This window comes from Pseudovirgaria hyperparasitica (assembly GCF_010093815.1).
Source record: "Pseudovirgaria hyperparasitica strain CBS 121739 unplaced genomic scaffold EJ05scaffold_11, whole genome shotgun sequence".
Lineage (NCBI taxonomy): Eukaryota > Fungi > Ascomycota > Dothideomycetes > Acrospermales > Acrospermaceae > Pseudovirgaria > Pseudovirgaria hyperparasitica.
In genome coordinates, this window is record NW_022985559.1 from 1,407,209 (window position 1) to 1,424,333 (window position 17,125).

Below are 17,125 nucleotides of genomic sequence, written 5' to 3' on the forward strand. Positions count from 1 at the left end.
AGCCAGCAGTCTGTCTGACCACTGTTTCCCAGACATTCATGCACGCCCATCCCACGGGCAGCCCAGATTCATGCGTTAAGTTAGAGCGAGCGCACGTTTCCCCTCTAGCACCTCCGACCCAACACAAAATTCGTGATGACGTATGTCGTCGGGAGGGGGAGCCCAGGCGAGTTCTGAATTTTTTCCGAAGACAGAACATGCACGGGCACGCAGAGAGTCTCCTGAGGTATAGACAATATTGCCAAAGGATGTATCTACGAAAAGTATTTGACTACGATAAATTGATCATGACGATGACGATAATAGTGAATCCTACACCTCTATATGTCAAACAGTCAAAACATGAATGCCGGGCGGGTAGTTATTAGCGTAGGATGCAGTGCTAGACTCCTTTGTGATCGTTGGCTATTGTCCGTCTGTGCTGTGGGAGAAATACGCGGCTCCACACAAGATATTAGGCCCAGGCCGGAGATATAGCAACGATAAACTACTAACTAATACAAACTTTCGGCGGCTGTTTTGGAGTATCTACATGGCTAGGACCTCTATAGGACCGACAGGGCGGCCAAGGTGGAGGTGATCAGGGGGCTGCGCCGAAAGCTGAGGCAAAGTTCAAACGGACGGGCCCCACCTGCATGTGCCACAAGTGTAAATGCCACAGACAAGGAATCGCGTCACGTGGATGTTATGATTGCGGCCAACGGGCGATGCAAGGGAGAGAGATAGAGAGAATGGAGAAGTCGGAGAATGGAAAAGTGGTGGCGCGTTATGGTTTGGTATTCTGCAGGAGGTGTGATACAAAGGATTAGTGTGACTGGGAGGAGTCACACAGTCTTGTGTTGTGGATGAGGAGAGGGATTGTGGATGAGTGGGTGAGGGAGGCTGTTTTGTGGGCGGCGGTTGAGGATACGCGACCAGCGAGCGGTAGATGCAGAATCTCCAGGGTTGACGGGCCCACTTGATCGATCCATCGTCCGTCCATCCCATCCCATTCATTGTGCTGGAATCCATGAGGACTGGATTGTTCAAGTGATTAATTAACAATTAATAAGTAGGAGAGTCCCTTGTTTCAGCACGTGGCAGCCAATCATGGCCGCCTCCTCGTGCGGGTCTCTAATTTCTCCGGGCGCGCACTGTCGGGTGTCAAACGACAGGCACAGCAACACAGCAACACAGCACTCACTCTGGAGGTTCCTCATACTCTAACCTCCTCACGTCTCCAGATTACCGAATCCTCCTCGGGTCCTTTGTCGTTGCAGATGCCGCAGTCCACAGCGCCCTTGCGGAAACCGTGCCTGTAACACCCAATCACCCGCTGTCATACCTTCTCCCACAATACACGCTCAGATGGTAATTAGTTGTAAGAAGTACGTCCAAGAAGCAGCAGCTTCGGGAGTGGGCCACGGCATGATTCGAGGTACGCAACCGCCCACCGCCACGGACTACCTTGGTACAGATCTGCGGTAATCATCGTTGGCTGGGCGTGTAAGGGCATAAGAGAACCACGGTTTGGCTTTCGCGTGGTGGCCGCCGACATGTTTCAGCGGCCTGTGGGTCATCCAGAGATGAGAGTCGTGTGTAGCTCCAGCATTGGTGGTGCGTAGTGGGCCGCATCTTAAACCCTTTTGTTTGTCCTCCCTTATTACTTCTCTTCATTTCTGCTATCGACCAACTCGTTTTCCTTGCTGGTACAAGTTCTCGCACCCGGCCTTTTTCTGTTCCACACTCTCTCTACACACTTCTTCTTTTCTTCGAATCTTTGCCTGCGCAGGTTTCGACTATTCCTTTGGCATTGCCTAGAACGGACTAGCTCCCATTCCACTTCATTGTTTACTCTCGCTCTCTCTCTCTCTTTCTTTTTGATATTCTCTTCAAACTCCTGGCCTCCGCGAGCGCCTATATTCGAGTATACTTCGCCTTAACTAGATAATCTGCTATACTCTTCCGTTTAGCCTTCATTCTGGTTCCCGTCGTATCACTCCGTTCAAATTAAATCACTGTTCTTGACCGCTACGACCACAAAATCGCACTTAACCTCGAAGGTGTGTACTCTATTTTCTATTACTTTCTATCTCTATTGTATTATGTCTGCTGTGGCTGTATCTGTCTATAACATACCTCGTGTCGTTGCACAATGTCGTGCCTGGCGAGATATTCACCCCGCCAATCTAGTCAAGTTCGCACTTGCCTGCACAATGCTACCGTGACTGCACCATTGCTGCCAACACTACCTCCCTCCTTACTCTTCTCTTCTCTCTACACTCTCTCTTCCCAGCATTGTCTTGTGGCTCACCGCTGTCCATTCGTTGTCTATAAGACCGGTCTGGTCTCCACATTCGCTGTATCTACGTCTACAAGTCCCAACCGAGAAGAGCGTTCTACTGACACTCCGATTCCAGAGCTCTTCTTGTCTGACTCGCAGACTTCACGCTCCTTTCTCTTCAGAGGTCCAACGCCTCCTAAAATCTCCTTTAGAAGACCTCGGTGTCTTCGCAATCCGTCGTTCTCAACATGCGCTTCTCCATTGCCGCATCGACCTTCTCTTTGCTCTTCACGAGCGCAGTGTTTACTGCCCCTACCGGTACATTTGGCTCTGATGGTGCTGGCAACGAACCTGGCCTTGACGCCGATATTCACAGCAATCACGCCGAAGACACGCCTTCCACCACCGAAACCGTTCCGACTGGCACAATCGAACCTGCAGCCCATGCAACTGGCGGCAAGGAGTATGTGGTCATCTTCGATGTTGACAAACCAACCCCTCCCGGCGTTGAAGAGGTCCTGGCTCAACTCAATCTCTCCTCCTCGCATGACGATGTCAAGTACACCTTCGAGAATAGCGCGTTCCGTGGCTTCGTAGCTTCCATGAAGAGCCATTGTCTGGACCTACTCGACCAGAACCCCGATGTCTCCATGGTCGAACAGTCCGTGCATATCAGCTCCCTCAGTAGTCGTGCAAAGTCGCCATGGGGTCTCCAGCGTGTATCCTCCGCCACTACTCCTAGCGGCAACCCCCAGGACTCTACCTTCACCTACAACTTCAACGGAGCGGACTCCACTCAGGGCAAGGGCGTCGACATCTACATTGTCGACTCGGGCGTCAATGTCGACCACCAAGCCTTTGGAGGTCGTGCAAAGGTCGGTTTCACCTTCGACGGCGACAATACAGATGGCGATGGGCACGGCACTCACGTTGCTGGAACGGCAGCGGCTGACTACTTTGGTGTGGCCTCTGGTGCGAATATCTGGGCGGTGAAAGTGCTTGGTGCCGACGGGGCTGGAAGCTCGTCTGCCACTCTCGCGGGCATGAACTGGGTCATAAATCATAATGAGGCCCGCAAGAAAGAGGAGGGTTATGTAGGTGCAGTTATGAGCATGTCGTGGGGTCTTGGGTCCATCTCGACAGCGGTCGACACAGCTATCAAAACGGCCGTAGGGAACGGGATCCACGCGTCCGTAGCGGCAGGAAACAATGCTGTGGACTCTTGCTCTGCCTCTCCATCCTCATCTGGTGGCGCCAAAGGTCCTGCAATCACCGTCGGCAGCATGGACATCTCGAACAAGATCTCCAAATTCTCAAACTCGGGCGCTTGTAATGACGTCTACGCGCCTGGCGAGAACATTCTGTCCACATGGAATACTGCGAACAACATGATCAACTTCCTCTCTGGCACCAGCATGGCGTGTCCTCACGTCACCGGTGTCATCGCTTACCTCATGGGTGAGCACAAAGACCTTGCGCGAGACCCCGCGGCTATGAAAGCCTACCTCGCTCAGCATGGCCTGCCCGATGTCGCTACTGGGAAGACCCAGAGTGGCGATGCAAAGATCCTCGTCAACAACGAGCAGAGAGGCGGAAGCTCGAAAACCAAGCGCTCAACGACAATGCGCATCCGTGATGAGGTCATGGGGCCGGTGTCGACGGTGAAACACTGGGCAGCCAGAGCAATGAGCATGATGAAGAGGTCCGAAGAGGTGGAGTTCATTCTGAAGCAGGCTCTTCCAGATGGCGTTCAGCTTCGTGTTTAGAGCGTGGCCCAGATCTGTGCATTCTCTTTCTCTTATTTGCGTTCCGGAAGCGATATCCCGTATCTATTACTTTCTTGTGCATAACTTGGCTTGTTATCCACCAGCTCTGCTGAGCGCGAGCTTTAATGTCTCTGTCAGGGTCAAAGACCGTCATTTAGAACTTGTTGATCAACATGGGGATGAGATGAGAGCATATTGTGATGTCCTATGAATAGAATATTTGCATGATGGTAGCGCCCGGTTTGGTAGCTATAATAGTAGACATGCATGATGTTGCGAGCAATTGACAGGCTGTAATCAGTGGCTTCAAGTGAGACGCGCGCAATTGACATTTCGAGATTTCCTCGTAAGAGTGGTGAACCAGACGTAATGACGTATTGACGTGCTGAAGTACTAATTGGACTGCACACACCCAATATCTGGGTAACAGCTATTAGAATTTCAATAAAGCTCTGAAAGTTCGCAAAGATTCACTAACCAACCCACCCATTTATATTTCAAGTAAAAGTTGGGTAATCATCGGTCAATCGGTTGCCGGGATTCATTAGATACTTACATGTCGACCAGGCGGTCGTAGGGAATCGAGAGAGTACGAACGTCCGGGTTCGGATCTGCCCTTCGGTATGGTGCTTCTGTTTTATGGTTCTTTTTGAACTCCAGGTTCCCTTGTGCCTGAGGCAGTACATATTGCACTAGTCCCACTTTTTTTCGAAATCTTGGCACGCCAGATATCGATAAGCAACTTTGCAAGGGAAAAAAGTTATCTCAGCGCGGCAACACACCTCCACCTTATAATCATACACAGTCGACGAACCAGCACCATGAGTCTACAAAAAGTGTACGTATTACACTTCACCTCTCTCTCGCACCAATACAGTTTGCCTTCTAACCCTACCCCAGCAAACCGCGCAACGCGCGCACCAAGCGCATCCTTGAAAAGCGCGACCCGCAAATCCACGAAAACCCCAAGACAACGCTGTTCCTCAAAGGCACCTCCTGCTCCTCTCTCGCTTCGCTCGTCCTCACAGACCTCCACTCACTCAAGCGGCCGCAAGCCATAAAGTTCACCAAAAAGAACGCCATCCACCCCTTCGACGATGCCTCCTCGCTCGAGTTTTTCAGCGCCAAAAACGACGCCGCCCTACTCCTCTTCGGCAACTCGTCCAAGAAGCGCCCGCATAGCATCACGCTCGCACGCATGTTCGACCATGCCTTGCTCGACATGCTCGAGCTGCTCGTCGTGCCCGACACGCTGCGCACCCTGGCACAGTTCAAGACCCGCAAGCCTGCCGTCGGGCTCAGGCCCCTGCTTGCCTTTTCAGGGGCTGCGTTTGAGAGTCCCGTTGCATCGCCGTATACCCTGGCGCGCAGCCTGTTTATCGATCTGCTGCGCGGCGAGGAGGCTGCCGGCAAGGTCGACGTAGCCGGGCTGCAGTACCTGGTGCACATCAGCACGGCGGAAGCTGGGAGCGATGCAGGAGAGATGCCGCCGATTCATTTCCGCGTGTATTTGCTGAGCACGAAGCGTGCGGGTGGCAAGGTGCCGCGTGTGGAGGTCGAGGAGATGGGTCCGAGGATTGATTTCCGTGTGGGCAGGACGCGGGTGGCGGAGCCGGATATGATGAAGGAGGCGCTTAAGACCCCAAAGGGCCTGGAGGCGCGCGCCAAGAAGAATGTCGAGACGGATTTGATGGGTGATAAGGTTGGTAGGATTCATATGGGCAAGCAGGATCTGGGCAAGATGCAGACGCGCAAGATGAAGGGCTTGAAGAGGGGCAGGGAGGAGTTTGAGGGCGAGGACGCGGCGACCATGGTTGGTGATACTGGTGATGGCATTGACGGTGATGAGGAGGACGGCGGTGTGCCGGTGGGTAAGAAGGAGAGGGTAGCGTAGTACTGAAGCGTGTGTGCGTGAGTGAGATGGAGCATTGTCCGGCGTTTTTCAGTGAAGGCAAAATCTACAATTATAAGGGATCCATGTATTCTCGGCGTTCTGGCACTGTCATAGTAGGAGCTCCTCTGTATGCATCGCTCGTAGTCCTGCAGCTACTACCTACCATATCTACCTCCTTCATTGCTCCTCGTCTATTACTCTCACATAAACCACGGCCCCCCTCTCGAGCGGCGCAGTCTGATGAACCAGAAACACCCACTCCATTCTTCCATACCCATGACTACGTTGGATCCATCCCCGCACAAGACGCACATAGTGACCGTCGTTGCTCTTGTCTCCCAAGCCAAGTAAGAAATACCTCTACACCACAGACACACCCAAGTTATGTCTTGCTACTATCATACCTCCCCTCTCCCCTTGGTATATACTGATTTGGTTGGTGGTGGTGTGTGTGTGTGTGTGTGTGGCATCGTACTGTATACAATATTATATGATTTGGATATAACGAGTGGCAGCAGAGACCACGGGTAATGACAATTCAGCTAATCTGGATAGTCTGAACAGACTGAATATCTCACATAGTGCATATTAATCATATTAGTCGGTATGTACATTCCGTTTCTACGTGTGGTTTTTACACTAGGTTGATATGTATTAGCTTGATATAGATGTGGTGTGCGGGAGATGTAGTATCAATGGAATTTCAGTCTATGTAGGGAGTCGTATAGAGTAGTGGAATAGCTGTTCATCCAAGATTATGTTGATATGGGCTTGGGTTGGGTTTGTGTTCGTGTTAGGCATTATGTCAGTCGTTGGACTGTTCGTCATACTCTCCTCATTGAGAAGAAATGAGACGAAACAAACTCACAACGAAACGCAGCCCAATATACCGCACAACGTTATCATTGCAGCCATCACAGCCATTGAAACACTCCCGCTCGATATACAATAGCTCCCCTTTCCGTGTTCGCCTTCAGCTCTAACGATTTTCAATATCAGCATCAGCAGCACTAACAGCACTATCAGCATCATCACCAGCCCTGTATGCCTACATTGATATTCTTGACTAGCTAGCGAGCCATGGTCTGTATCACGCTAGATTCTGATTCCTAGGTACATCGGGAGAGAACTTCAGGGGGTTTCAGAAGGGGCAGCAGTAGTAGTGTCTTCGAGTTATCCCATCTATTCGTTACATTACAAAAACACATACCGTCCCACGCAAGGCATGAAGAGTGTACGTGCAGAGACCAAACATCCAAAATTCAGGATCCCAACTCTCAACTTCTCAAGGATGAACCAGACATATTACAAGGTGAAGATAGGTCGGCTAGTATAGAGCAGGAATAAGAGCGTGATATCCGTCATCCAGTAGTGCTATCTCCAATAGTAAGCTCTTGCACATGTGGTCTGTGTCGCGATTTGAGTAGAGTAGCTGTTTATGTGTACTGCCTGTTCCGATCGCCTGTCCTCTCCTCCGTGTTCGCGGATAGCTATATGTACAGGTATGCACGTATGAGGCGTCTCCACGGGAAGTACCCGGCCCATGCGGTATGCGAGTGACATATGAGCTCTTAGGACTGATGCAGTGTGATGCATAAGTCTGCATGCCTTTATCTTCCCACTGCTCATACGTCTGTTTGAAGTTATTCGTTTTTTTCCCCGCAAGTTTTCAAGCCTTTGTTCTTACGTCAAACCCTGGATATCTACAGCTTTACCTTATCTTGCAAAAAGGCATCTGTGCTATCTATATGGTCACCTATGCAGCATAGGATGTTGTACCTGCATGGTAGAGTGGTACAATGGCGGTACCTGTAGTTGAAGGGACGCTTAAGGGGATGATACTGAGAGAGTAGGTGAGATGTGGATGTGGACAGGGAGTTAGAGAGATAGATAGAGGGGGAGAGATAGTGTGATTTGAGTTATGGAAGCAGAGAGGAAGAGGATAGGAAAAGAGATTTCTGTGTTTTTTTAGCAGAAGACTATACAAAGGAGATTATGATTACGAGCCTATTCACTTTTTGCTAAGATTATGTACTTCCTTCATAGACAGGTACATGTCCACCACCCTCACGACTTCACAACCACTACTACTACCACCTACACTTCATCCGTCCATGGTTCCACTCCAACGCTACAGCATGGCTGGCAAGATGCATGTTTCCGGTCTCTCTCACATATCCTCTTCTCATACGTCCTGACAAACCACAGCCCAACTACCAGCAACGCACACGATTATGAGCACTCATTGGCTCCTAGGTAGGTAAATGCGTGATATAGATATGCAAGGTGGCTACCAGTGTTTTGGTGGGTCCCAAAGTCGATCAAGGGATGGTCTGATGATTGCCCTTATTAGGACGCGGAATGTTGTTGTGCTATAGTGGTTTCGTAGGATATGGCGCCATGGGTAGTCAAAGTCGGATATGAGACTACCTAGAAACGCCCTTATTTTGCGGAGATGTTGATTTGTAGTAAGAGAGCTATGACTCTGTGTCGATGTGCAGTTCTATAGGGGAAGGGAGAGGCATAGTCCGTCGAGGACGTCCATTTTAGTCAGACTCAACGACAGCACCGCTGTGGAGGAGGGCATATCGACACCTCACAGCGATTGTCGTAGATGGCATAGGAGAAAAGACGTCGGTTACGAGTGTGGGAGGTCCAGATTGCGTGGTAGTAGTCCAGGTCTCTTATCGTCGGCTGTATGCATTGAATGGGATGTATCGCCGCTTTGTATGCTATGTAAAGACTTCTCTTATGTGCCATGTGAATTGACTCAGGTAGTCTCTGAAGGAACATATCGTCATGGACTTCCATCTACTATAAGTAATATCTTAAAATCAAGCTTTTGGTACTCTTCGTCTCCTTGATCTGTTTTCAGTAATCTATAGGTAAGTGTATGTGTCGTCCGGAGAGGGCTGGTCGTATAGTAGTGACGGTAAGATGACATTGGCTAGAGTAGTTCTTAATTCTATGATGAGATTAGGGTTCTTTGTAGAGATTATTGCTTGAAGAGTTCGGCATACATGAATAGATCAGTATACGCTCCAACTTGGTCGACGCTGTGAGCCATGCGCGTCACTAATATAATGAAAAGAGGAAGCGAGAAATCGAAAAAAAAAATAACAGTATATGTACATAACTTCGAAAAATAGTGTAGAAATCACTGCTACTTCCGAGTCGCGAGATAGGCTCATTAAGCCTATAATAGATGAGTGAAGCAGAGAAGACTTATAATTATTATGAGTTATAGGAGAGAGATGTATAAGTCGCAAATCAAGCCATCGAACCAGCGTGGAAATGCGCAGGATGGGTCAGGAAACGGATGAGTGCTTGCACATGGTTCGATAAGCAACGAGAATGGAAAATAAGACTATTCGCATGCTCTTTCGTGGTGATTATAGCAATCATCACCAACTCAGTCTACGAGCAATACAGCAATGACGAAGACAATAAGGGTTGATAATATCTTATAGGTATAGAGTACAATGGTAGATAGAAAACTCGAAGCACCGTATACAAAGGCGCGAGGAGACCTCGGTGCAACATTTGCCGTTGACAAGGCCTAGACAGTCCATGGTATGGCACCGGATTTTCCGCACGTAAAGATGAACCAAGTCAAAAACACAAACAAGAGCGACAGACAAGACAAAGAACAGTCAGTCTATGCGAGCAGTGCAATCCGTGACTCGAAAGTACCACAATCGACCCGCAAAAAGCTGCCTCCGAATCCAAGTCAATGCCATCATCTCTCTAGCGAGCACGAACGAGACGGACATGCGAGCTCCACTCAAGCCCAATCCAGTCAGCAGGACATGAGGATGACTCTCCACAAGCCCAGAACACTCGGCCCAGGCAGCAGGGCCCGAATCATGCCCAAAGAACAGTGGCACAGCATGGATCAAGAAAGAGGGCGTAAGAGGGCGCGCTTGCCAGCTCAGCCATAGAGCAATTCCAAATAACGCGCCCTGATTGGTCGGGTAGAGTATCTCCAGGCGCATCCAAGCCATGGTGAAGCGAAAGCATTACACGGTGCAGACAAGGGTCGCGAGGGTGCGGAACGGAACTGGGGGGAGTCTTCCGCTACCAGGGTCCGATCAACAACATAGCACAGCACATGTTCGACGTAAGGAAGCCTGACGACCTTCCTGTTGCGTAAGGTCGGCGACGTCCTATCCCAGCGATGATGACCAGCGTGGTCATCTCTAGGGTAATTGAGATGCCTGAATTCTGCCTGGATGACCTGGAAAGGAAAGGGGGAAGCAAGGAGCGGTATGCTGGTAATTATAGATGCGGGAGGGCGGGTCTGGGATCTGCGTGAACCGTTGTTTGAAAGAAACGCTACCAGGTCCTATCGGCATCAGCAGACATGGCCAGTGTAGGGCACTTTCTCTGCTTCGTGCTGTGTGCTGCGTGGGGGCATGATGAAGGCACGTGTTTTGTTTTCAATATGATTCACCGGGGGGCAAGTAGGCGTGCGTGCCACTTTGATGGACAGACACACATACTGTCAGCAAGACACAAGTTTCGGCTCAGTACAGAATGATCTTGTCAGGGAGCTGGTGAAGCCTGGTCGCTGAGCAGCTCCATCAGATTTGCAGGATCATGGTATGCGTTGTGCGCTGGGGTAAAGGGGGCGACCACAGAGGCCGGCGCTTGGGAGGACGTGGCCGACGGCGATCGACAGTTGTGATCAAGCAAGAAGCGGTCTGAGTGAGCTCGACAGCAGGGCATTACGTGAACGATCAAGGTGTAAGACGGTAGAAAATATTGTCGGTGTTCTAGGACATCATCCATGCAGGCCTGCATAATCGGTCAGCGGAGTGACGATACATGTACAACCGCAAAAAAGACGAGGCGAGATAGCAGGAAGGAGCCGTTTCCGGAGCCGACGATGCACTATCATAATGATCGATGACAACAGGAAAGGAAGAAGAGGAATTCAGTGAGCAAGTAAGTGGACGCGCAGACTATTGTTTCATACACGGCCGGGACAGGGTGGTGGAGGCTGTGAGGCACAGTCGGATCTAGTGAGTGCAAGCCGATGGCAGACATGGGAAGGCATCAGACAGAGCAAGTGTAAACAGACACACAGTGACGGAAATAGAGACGGTGATGTTGATTGAAGATCGGAGATGAATGGATGGTGACTTGACGTGACACTGATGACAACAAACATTCGTTCTCGTTCCAATGCCAGCAAGTCCCTAGTTTCCACCTACAGGCCCATAGTCCGAAGCACGGGCCCGGCAGATCTGAGCACGCACTACCCCGCAGATGGGTACACCCCATACTAATCCACCAAGCCCCTGCTATCAGTATCAACAAGATGTCAATAGTGACATTCACTTCGGCGTATACGAGTCGACGGAAGCACCAATGCGCGTCTCAATCATCGACTATCGCCTGCTCTACTACAAGCTTCTACCCTGCACTTCAGCCAACTTATCTAAATCATAGTACCTAGCTATTTGCTATCAATATCAGTCATCGCAATGCTAAGCATGCGGGGGCCTAGTAAACGGTGGCTGTGCTCATGGTGCTCAACGTCAAACGTCGATGATAGACGAGCCCTAAGGTAAGGCATGAAGAATCCATCTCCTCTCTCCACTCTCCACTCTCACTTCTCCACAACACCAAAGACCCGAATCATGCTCTCACTCAACACGACGCGACACGACACGACACAAAACAACAGCACATCACGGCTACTTGCAGCCCCAGCCCCACACCGTCACACCCAATGCAGCCGGTGAGGATGGCGGAAAACGGAAGCGGAAGCGGAGGCCGGCCCCAAGGACGCGGACATGGACGCTGATTAGATGAGATACTGCTTCCTGCATGCTCTCGATGTGTATCCTGGCTGATGCTAGCTTGGGCTCTGTGTGCGGCTTAGACGGACAGATAGACAGATAGACGAATCCAACCAACACCCATACAAGCATGTGAAATCTGCATTTGCATCTCCATCTGCACCATACCACACGCCATGCAAGGCAATGCACGTCTCCAAAATTGGAACTCGACGGTGTCATGTGGGTGTCGTCGTGCAGTCGCCGTCGTCGCAAGATCAGCGCCAGCGACGGGACGGGACGACTTGCTGAAGCTGATGCTGATGCTGATGATGAGCATTTTGATGCCTCGATCCGTGGTGAACACTGAGCATACACATGGATGGTATCACCTACCTTGCGGAGATGCATGGAGAAACCTACGCAATAGCAATCAGAAGAGCCTCCAAAACTGCATCTCGACCCAACAACTGAGACAGACAGACGTGCGCAAGAACAACGGCGTCCGGCAAGCTCCTCCGACTGGCGCTCGTCACTGCGGCATGAAGCGCGCGCGCACAAACGCGAAGCCAGCAAGCAAGCATGGTGACTCTCATTTCCCGCACACGCAGGATAGCAAACCTTCTTCGCAACGACTTTTCTGACTAATGATTGGCTTGTTAGGACGAGCGCCACACAAAACGCAGGAACCGGCTCCGGGAAGGTTACGGCATTCTAGGGGGGTGATAGGGGAATATGGTGATCCTACAGCGTCTACTAATCAATTCACTGCCGATCGCGGGTTCTTTGGGGAGGGGGGGTATGCTGGCTATTATAGAGCAGAACGGCGAGGGCTGAATACTGGAGATGGTACTGCGTGGATGATGTTTATTGTCGAACTTGATGAGAAGGTTGAAGGAAAAGGGAGAGAGGCCGAGAGGGGGGGGGGTAGGTTTGCTTGGCAGGATGAAGAGACAGACTAAGGCACGAGTGCGGCGCAGTTCACAACTAGGAACATTAATCACTAGCCATGCTTCGGCGGCAAAGGGAGGGATCTAGGATGGGCCCGCTCCGTGTTGTGTGCTGTCGGGTCTGGCAGCCTAGGGAAGGGGGGGTGCTCGACGTTGGCATAGATTGACTGGCATGCGTGAACCTCATGATGATACATGCGGGCGGCCGTAGATGGAGAGAAAACCAGCCACAATGGCTAGAGAAAGCAAAGAGGGCCAGGATAACCTCTGTAAGTGATCCACAACATCTGGGGTGGGTTCTGCCAGTCTGGAATTACTCAACATGGAGAACGGCAATCATGCCATCAATTTCCTTTCGTCCCACAGCAGATCGGTGATGTTCATGGGCAAATATCAGTGCGGTTTGAGTATTAGCCATCGCAAAAACGAACATCCAAGCACTAAAAATTAACACATCGCAATACCAGACTTCTTCACAGCTCTCATTACTAGTCACCCAATCAGCACCTACATGAATGTGCAAGCACGGGCCGCATGGCGAGCGCGGGCACGACGTTGCGGCGCACGATAGCCGTTTCCTTTAGTGCCTCGCTTCCCCATGGCCTCTTGACTAGGTGAATCGACAGGGTAGTGGTTTTATTATAGGGTCACACACTGTCCCGGGGATCCAGCTATTCGCTCCTGCACGTTGCCGACTGAGCGGTACGCCGCACTACAGGACGTCAGAGTAAAGCAGCCCATACAGGCGTCAGGCAGGGAGCCTGTCCTCTCTCCATCAGCAGACGATACAGAGTGTGACGGACCTGGGAAGATCCGATAGATTGCCTACTATCGTGAATCTCGCGTCACGCCATCGGGACCTGAAGATGAGACGTGTGGAGAGAGGTCTTTTAAAGTGTTTAGGTAGGGATAATGACGAGGATAGAATATTGATTTGTGCAACTCTCCCCGTGACAGCATTGTCTCCTTTACAGGAGGCAAGTCATATTACATTGTACATTGACAACAACCACGAAGTTTTCCTAGCCAAACATAGCTCCGTCATTTACAGTACTAAATGAGTGGTTGATGCTTCTCGTTGGAGACAGCTATATGACAGTACCGAAAAAAGTATGTTAAGTTGCGGATAAGAATGTGGCAAATGTGCTGTCAGCCGTAAAGAATAAAAAGTGAGATCTATGTCGATCGGGGTATAGGAAAAAAGGGTTATATAGTGGTAAAGTGAAAGCCTCATTGGGTGTCCCACCCAGGTCGTTGCCCGACGTAGGTACCCGTTCAAACCAGCCATTGTAGGTGCTAGTCGGTCATCTATAACCGTCGTGTCGTCGTAAATGCGATGCTCAAAACAGGCAGAACAAGGAGAAATGGTACCGAAATATGATAGAGAAAAAAAGTATGGGCGCGTAGCCTTCACTAGGCGTCTCCGTGATCTTCTTCGCCATCGGCATCAGCGTCAGACTCACTTTCTTCGTCGTCAAGCTCTTCTCTCCTGGTAATTCCATCCCCAAGCACCCAGCTATTGCCACGTCGCTCGACCAAACCCTCCTCTTCCAGGTACTTCTCAAGTCTGGCGTCAGGCCGCCATCCTGTGGGGTCTTTGCCGAGCGTTCTGTCTTCCTCGAGATGTTTACCCACGTGCTCCATGCGTTTCTCCCAGGAGCCTTCACCCTGGAATGTGGTAGAGCAGAAGAGGCATTCCGAACACTCTGGCTGCCTGCGCACTGTACTATGGCAGCGCTCTTGGTGCTGCCCCATAGTCTCGTCTGTGACTGGAGGAATTCCGCTTTCCTTAGTTGGAACGACGCCGTTCTTAGTACCTTCGCGGTGCATTCGGCGTAGATGTTGCGTGAATAGATCCTTCCTGTTGAAGTCGTTGTAACGTTCCATGCCATCAACGATGCCGACAATGCAAATGTCGCAGCGCCAATTGTTGGCCTGTATGTGCTTTGTGGCGACGTGACGCTTCCACTCGTTCTTGGTCGGAAAGGTTGCTTTACAGCCATACTTGTAAAGGCAGCAAGTGAATGGCTTGGGCTTTAGGTCGCTCGGGGTAGGTGTACGCCGCTTCCGCTTGTGCCCAGCACTGGTCTGGACATCTCTTTTTCTGCCTGCAGGAGAGCGAGTAGTTGAGTTTGTAGGTCTCGAAAGTGTGCTCCCACTACTTGTTTGAGATCCGCCACGCCTGCGAAACGTTGCTTGCCTCTTTCGAGGGGTATATTCCTTGTCATCCTCTGAACTAGATTCCTTCTCCGACGCGTAAATGACAGACTCTGCGTCACGAATGGACTCGCCCACTCCAGAGTCCTCGCGATCTGGCACGTACCTAAGATCGAGATCGTATTCGTATGATTCAGCCTTGTATGTGAGTGGGTGTGTTCCATTACTAAAGTCGTCCAGACATTCAACGTTCACAGGAACGTCTTGCTCGTCCGCAACGCGCTGGATTTGGTTGAGAGCAATGACAGAATCTCCACCGCCACACCTCCACTTTGAGACATGCTCTTCGTACTTGTAGAGGTGCTGATGCGATAAATTTTGCGGTAGCTGCGTAGCTGAACTTCCGTATGAGTATGAGACAATATGTATGCGCGGCGATATCTCCCCTGGAGCATGTGGGCTGGAACTGCTAGAAAATATCGAGCTATCGGGCGACTCTTGGCGTTGAAATTCGTCAACTGATCCTGGCCATGGTGCATTAATTGCTGTCTCGTGAGGCTCTTCACAGTATGGAGCTGGCATTAATTGCTGTCTGCTGGGGCAGGATTGATAGAAATCAATCAATGGTGCCACTTGTTCGAAGCTGGAGTGTGGCAAAATGTCATGATTGTCGATATTGATTGATCTGTAATATGCATACTGCTCCTGGGTGTAGATTTCGGTGTCCCGACTGGACCATGGTGCGTTTGTTATCGAGATTTCATGAGGGCTTACATAGGCCATGGCTTAAGTGCAAGCTGTCGGAAGCTCTTTGTTAAACTGAATGCCTGAAGGCGTCGTATTGACGTCGGAATAGTTAGACGGCTGTCGACAAAGACAGTCGTTCTGCTAGGAATGAGAAGGCCTAATAGGAGGTTTGGTATATATGGTGCTGTATATAGGTGCCTGAAACTCAACTGACCGGGTCAGGCGACCTATGCTTGTTAAATGGTAGGAGAGCTACCCAAAGGTTTCGTGGGGGTAAGGTGTGCTTAGTGAAAGAAGGCAGAAAGCTAAAACGAGGCGAAGTAAGGGGTCAGAATCGCGGGCATACAAGACCTGATGCAATATATGCAGTGTGTATGCTGCGCCAGTAGAGGTGGAGATCGATGTCGTAGGAGCCTGGTGGGTGCCCGGTGGTTACCATATAACATTAAGCAACAACAGGCCCGAGGGACGACGTCCAGTCTCGCAGAGCCTCACACAAGAGCACACAAGTCAGGGCAGGCTTGGTATGAATGCATCCGTTAGGGACTCGAGCAAGCCAGGCCATAGACCCCTGCTCTAGATGCCTCCGGTCAAGAGGGAGTGGCTTGTGCGCCTACCTCAAACACCTGCATACGACTTCTGTGCGTGCTAGGTATGCCCACCAGAGCGGGAGCTGTCGTGATGATCGGGCGCCAATCGATCATGGCACTCCGAAGGTCAACTGAGAGGTAGCTTAGAGCAGAAACAAAAGGATTTCCTTGCTGAATCGAGAGTATGGAGCTGGAGTCTTGGTATCCCATCATAGGAAAGGACACACACTAGTAATTTCCTTCAGTGTGTGTGTGGCTTCATCCAAGTCGGATGAGCCCACAGCAAGGCAAAGACTATGACGGCTCTGTTCGACCCCAATGTAACGGGTAGTAGGGTACCTAGTGAGGATGGATTGCTATGGGCACGCGAGTCAGTCGTGGATACTAGGGTGTGGGTATGGGTGTGGTTCTGGGATCTGCATGTTTCGACGGCAATATAGCAACCTCGTGATCTGTGCGCGATACATGCGCATCCCCAAGATGCGCCGCACCACAAGTCCGTCTGTGATAGTGATGAGCCGAAAAATACATCTCAAACGCCATATCTGGAAGGTGGCTTGACATGTTTCAGGAGCTGAAGAGAAGCCAACATGTCAAGTGCGGCACAGCAGAATAGGCACACGGACGAGCGAGCATGTGCTAAATTGAGGACCAGACGCGAAGAGAGAGCGAGAGAGAGAGTAAATGCGGAAAAGCATCAACATGACGGTGGGTGTTGAGGTAGTGTGTGGAGTGATTGGATAGGTGATTGGATACACCGTCAGGCTGGAAATGGTATGGTCTATGAGACTGATCGGTCAGGACAACCAGCCGTGTGCAGTCAGCAAATGGGCGGCAGTGAAAGAGTGTCTGCAATCTCGCGCCATACGAATTTCGCTTGGGGCCATAAAGCATGAGAGCTGGAGAATGGGTGAGGGCACTCCCCGTCCGAGCTATACAGAACTAGGAACCGATCGCCAGGTAAGAGTTGCT

At 50.7% G+C, this 17,125-nt stretch overlaps 5 protein-coding genes across 5 annotated transcripts; 3 read left to right on the forward strand and 2 right to left on the reverse strand.

Annotated features, from left to right (window-relative positions):
• Positions 1–490: 490 nt before the first annotated feature.
• Positions 491–1,239, reverse strand: EJ05DRAFT_75829 (uncharacterized protein). Its single transcript, XM_033749957.1, has one exon. It carries the CDS (start codon positions 1,009–1,011, stop codon positions 613–615), a length of 399 nt encoding a protein of 132 aa, XP_033599193.1. The 5' UTR covers positions 1,012–1,239; the 3' UTR covers positions 491–612.
• Positions 1,240–2,772: 1,533 nt separating this feature from the next.
• Positions 2,773–3,735, forward strand: EJ05DRAFT_426803 (subtilisin-like protein; the record flags this gene model as incomplete). Its single annotated transcript, XM_033741504.1, has 1 exon — positions 2,773–3,735. A coding segment is annotated over one exon (963 nt), but the record flags the coding sequence as incomplete, so codon positions are not given.
• Positions 3,736–4,850: 1,115 nt separating this feature from the next.
• On the forward strand, positions 4,851–6,114 carry EJ05DRAFT_532549 (Brix-domain-containing protein; the record flags this gene model as incomplete). Its single annotated transcript, XM_033749079.1, has 2 exons — positions 4,851–4,867; positions 4,930–6,114. The coding sequence occupies 2 exons, from the start codon at positions 4,851–4,853 to the stop codon at positions 5,921–5,923; spliced, it is 1,011 nt and encodes a 336-aa protein (XP_033599195.1). The 3' UTR covers positions 5,924–6,114.
• A 3,384-nt stretch (positions 6,115–9,498) lies between these two features.
• On the forward strand, positions 9,499–9,864 carry EJ05DRAFT_487599 (uncharacterized protein; the record flags this gene model as incomplete). Its single annotated transcript, XM_033745626.1, has 1 exon — positions 9,499–9,864. The coding sequence occupies one exon, from the start codon at positions 9,499–9,501 to the stop codon at positions 9,862–9,864; it is 366 nt and encodes a 121-aa protein (XP_033599196.1).
• Positions 9,865–12,972: 3,108 nt separating this feature from the next.
• On the reverse strand, positions 12,973–15,599 carry EJ05DRAFT_487600 (uncharacterized protein; the record flags this gene model as incomplete). The annotated part of the gene is made up of 7 exons (XM_033745627.1): positions 12,973–13,166; positions 13,226–13,269; positions 13,315–13,371; positions 13,463–13,546; positions 13,931–13,967; positions 14,123–14,327; positions 14,382–15,599. The coding sequence occupies 7 exons, from the start codon at positions 15,597–15,599 to the stop codon at positions 12,973–12,975; spliced, it is 1,839 nt and encodes a 612-aa protein (XP_033599197.1).
• Positions 15,600–17,125: the final 1,526 nt, after the last annotated feature.